This window comes from Misgurnus anguillicaudatus, chromosome 1, assembly GCF_027580225.2.
Source record: "Misgurnus anguillicaudatus chromosome 1, ASM2758022v2, whole genome shotgun sequence".
Classification (NCBI taxonomy): Eukaryota; Metazoa; Chordata; class Actinopteri; order Cypriniformes; family Cobitidae; genus Misgurnus; species Misgurnus anguillicaudatus.
Window position 1 is genome coordinate 15530220 of NC_073337.2, and position 4059 is coordinate 15534278.

Consider the following 4059-nt stretch of genomic DNA (forward strand, 5'->3'; position numbering starts at 1 on the left):
GTAACATTGCTTGTGCTGCTTGCTGCTATAGCAGACTGCCTGTTAAAACCAACATCCTCCAACCCATATGATTGTTTTAGTCGTTTGTCCATTTCACCAAATACGACCAATGCATTTACTAAATTAGCACCTCTACCAGCAGCAGGTGAAACTTAATATATTAGGGTATAAAATTATATTTTGGGGTATAATTTTGCTATGATGATATGTACCAGGATAAGATTTTCAATTTAAACCGCCAGGATTAATTGTATTTTATTACACATTACACTATTCAGCCATTTAAAGTAAATAACGTACCCATTTATTTATTATATTATATAAACACAGCATATAAAACAGTCCCAACTTTTTAAAAATGTACTTAATTTTCAAGTGTACCGAGGTCAAAGATCAATTTATTTGAAGAAAAGATGCAAAAGTGATCAAAGCGACAAAATATCAGATCCGGATGTACGCTGATTCAAAAACTGCCGCGATGCTGCGTCATCAATGATTGTGAAAAGGCATTAGGTGTGTTCGAGATCATCCGGCGCTGCGCAGACCTATCGGCAAGGTTTGCCGCTTGCAGTCGAGGGAGGTGCTGAAGACAGAGCCTGCTGCTTGCCGTAGTGACGCGTGTGCTGCATTTCCTTTTTTTTTTTATCGCGAATGATGTGAATTAGATGGTGAATTTGATAAACTTTTTAATAGAAAGTTGCAATCAGAAACATTTTATATCAAATATTTTAATTACTGCTTATAGTGTATGCCCAAAAATAACGGGAAACAAGCCTACATTTTTAAAATACCAATAGAGTTTGGTATTTTCATTTTTTTACACGACACAATATAACATTCATGCATATTAAAATGTGGTTTTTTTTCCTGTTAAAAAAACATGAATGTATAATGTTTATTAGTGGAACTGAAGGTTGTATTAAACTTGAAACGCACGTGATCGTTGTGAGGCGACCAATCACGAAGAGCTGTGTCGTCATCACAACTCCGCAGAGCGGCTGCACCGGCTACTCTCGAAATGCTCTTGCGGTCCTTTAAACCCATATGACACAGTCACGTACCTTCAGCCCCAGCTCAAGTCGGACAAAATGACTAAATGGCATGCACTGCTTCAAGTCAGCCGCCGATCGGTCTGCGCAGCACCGCATGAAGTTGAACACACCTATTAGCTTTCGTGTGTCTCGTGACCGATTGCATCATTACGTTAGCTAAGAATGTGAAGCGCTATTGGCTCTGGTGAACGACTACGTCATGCTGGTTTGTTTGAGTGAGATCTGACTGTGCGCTTTGATCACAGAATTCTTCATATGAAGTAATTGTATGGCTTCAGTTCGCAAGGTTTTAACAAAACTATTAAAATCCCTAACCTCTGTTTTACTTCATAAATCTGTATTGTATTAGATCACTATTAGGTTAGTACACTGCCTTAAAAATACAGAGTGTTCATCTTTAATATCAACACAGCTTAATCAGAAGAACACTTTTACAAATCTAGATGACAGAATTTGGTGATGTTGGTGAATTACTTCCCTTCACATAAAACTCTAAATTTAGATCTGCAGTCTTTATCAAACCACTTGAATGTTCTGTTCACCTTCTTCATTGCACCACAATACTGAGACATCTGATGTTGTGGTTGATGTCCTCCTTTCCAGTTGGTCCAGGGTCCCACCTGAAGCCCATTGACCCAAATCCAGAAACCAAAAACTCGACTCTGTCTAAGCCCGATCCACACCGGACCAACGATCTTCTGTCTTTGTAATTCTCTCTCTGTTTCTTTCTGATCATTCTTAGACTCGATGCGCAGAAGTCCAAAACCATTGCTCTTGCAGTAATCCAGAGCTTTCTCCCAAGACATGTTATACGAACTCGCATGAATTAAGTTTTCTGACAGAGAAACATACAAATCTAGAATGAGTTAAATACTTTAGAGCAGCATATCATTATTACTATTTTTTATTTTTTATTTTAATGCATGACATATTGTCTCGACTTACTGTAGCACAGAGCATTTTTGGAACCAGTTTTTGGCCTTTGTATCCAACATGTCGTTAAACCATTTATAGTGAGTAATGTCTGCTTTCCCTGTTCAGGTATTATTTTTAAACAATTTCTGAAAGCAGATTGTTCACCATCAAACCATTCAATGTTATCATACAGGAGGCCAATCCAGAAATTAATTTCACTGTCTTTTACCATACTCTTTACTCTCTCATTTTCTGTCGCATTCCTGATACTGACTAAATCAATGTGATTCTTTCTGCAGTACAGCTGAGCTTCAGTCCAGTTTTTGTTTAGAGGAATTAAGATGAGTTTGTCTGATCCCTGGCCAACATCTGTACGAATAGAGGACTATGTAGTTAACTTGGTTTATTATAGACATGAACAACATAGGGTACATAATTACCTTCATCATAACACATGAAGTATATTTGGGTGTTGTATGAAAGAAGTTCCCATGATCCATTAGCTCTCATAGCAGCTCCACATATGCTCCTTTTTGCACAAGTCCCAGATAATGGAGTAAATGTAACCTCATCTCCATTTGACCACTTGCTGGTGTAGTTTGCGTTGTATGTGTGGGCACCAATCAAGGCACTTCTTGGACTTAAGTTACTGATCAATTTATTTAGCTCTATATTGTCATCTTCATCATAAATTGTGACCAAGTCAGTGTAGTTTTGCAGTATGCAAATATTTCGAGGTGTGGTCGTGCCATTCCACTGTATTAAATTAAATTTTCTTAGTCGGTATGTAGCATTTGAAAGAGGAAAAGCTGAAAAGAAACATCCAGTTTTTAACCACACACTGTCGACATAAAAAAAACAAGTTGACTTAAAATGACTTGAAATGTTTAAATTAAGACTGTGTCATTTGTATTTCAATAAAGTTTGTATTTAAAAAATCTTTACGTTTGGCACAGATATAAGATATAAATTAAACTGACTGAGAACGTTTAAGACTTTTCCGCAAGCATCATCGCTTAACATTAAGAACTAAAATGCACAAGGAGATTTAAACAAGAACAAAAAAGTAAAACTCACCACAGAGAAGCAGTAGGATAGACAGAAATGCCATAGTTATGTCCAGTATGTTTAAAACAAGAGTCTGCTGCAGATGTTTATTACAGTAGTTCAAAATGGTCCTACTTTGTGTGGTTTTGGATCAGATGTTGTTTAACTGAAGACATTACCAAAATCAGGATTGGAGAATAAATTGTTTACAAAATGTTAATATGGAGATATATTGTAAATATTGACATCAGAATGACATCAACAATGGCAAACAATAACAGGAAGTGAATAAAAGTTAGCTTGTTAAGTTAAAAGGTTGACCCATAAAACCTTACCTGTTAGGCAGATAACTCTTCTGTTTTTAAACAGTGTGCTGGATGAAAGAGTCTGAGAGGGCAATTTATTCAAATGATCTCATTACTGTATCCAAATGTATGTCCTGATACTCTGAAACTGTTTCGTTTTCTGTTGCTATGTTTGCATAAACATCAGTAAAATATTAATAACATTTACGTATGTGTCTTTTTCACAAATTGTACGTTTTAACTCGTCTCTGTACAATTTACTCCGTGAGGCTGGTAGAAAATTGGTATCAAAAAGGGCACCAATTCTAATGTTTTTTTTTTTTAAAACGGGCATGCCCCCTGACCACAAAAATGCATGATAGCAGTGCCATGTAGCTTAAGGCAGTGTTTCCCAACCCTGGTCCTCGGGCACCCCCTCCCAGAAAGTTTTAGATGTCTCCTTATTTAACACACCTGATTTAAATCATCAGCTTGTTAGGGAGACATGTTTACCATTTTAGAAGGAGGCTGATGAGTTGAATCAGATGTTTTAAATAAGGAGACATCTAAAACTTTCTGGGAGGGGGTGCCCGAGGACCAGGGTTGGGAAACACTGGCTTAAGGTATGAAAACGACAAATTTTACATTTAAATGTGCTGAAAAAATTAATTGTGCAAAATAAATCTCAATTTTGATGAACTGTGTTATATTGACATATCTGTCTTTAGATCTTCTCTTTTATGATTAAATATCACTGTGAA

At 36.6% G+C, this 4059-nt stretch overlaps 1 protein-coding gene across 1 annotated transcript; it reads right to left on the reverse strand.

Moving 5' to 3' along the window:
- Positions 1–1522: 1522 nt before the first annotated feature.
- Positions 1523–1858, reverse strand: LOC129432088 (C-type lectin lectoxin-Phi1-like). The gene has a single exon (XM_073871296.1). The coding sequence runs from the start codon at positions 1856–1858 to the stop codon at positions 1523–1525; it is 336 nt and encodes a 111-aa protein (XP_073727397.1).
- Positions 1859–4059: the final 2201 nt, after the last annotated feature.

Excerpts from the sequence above, each read along its gene's own strand:
- LOC129432088 (XM_073871296.1), bottom strand. The coding sequence starts at position 1,858 with ATGTCTTGGGAGAAAGCTCTGGATTACTGCAAGAGCAATGGTTTTGGA.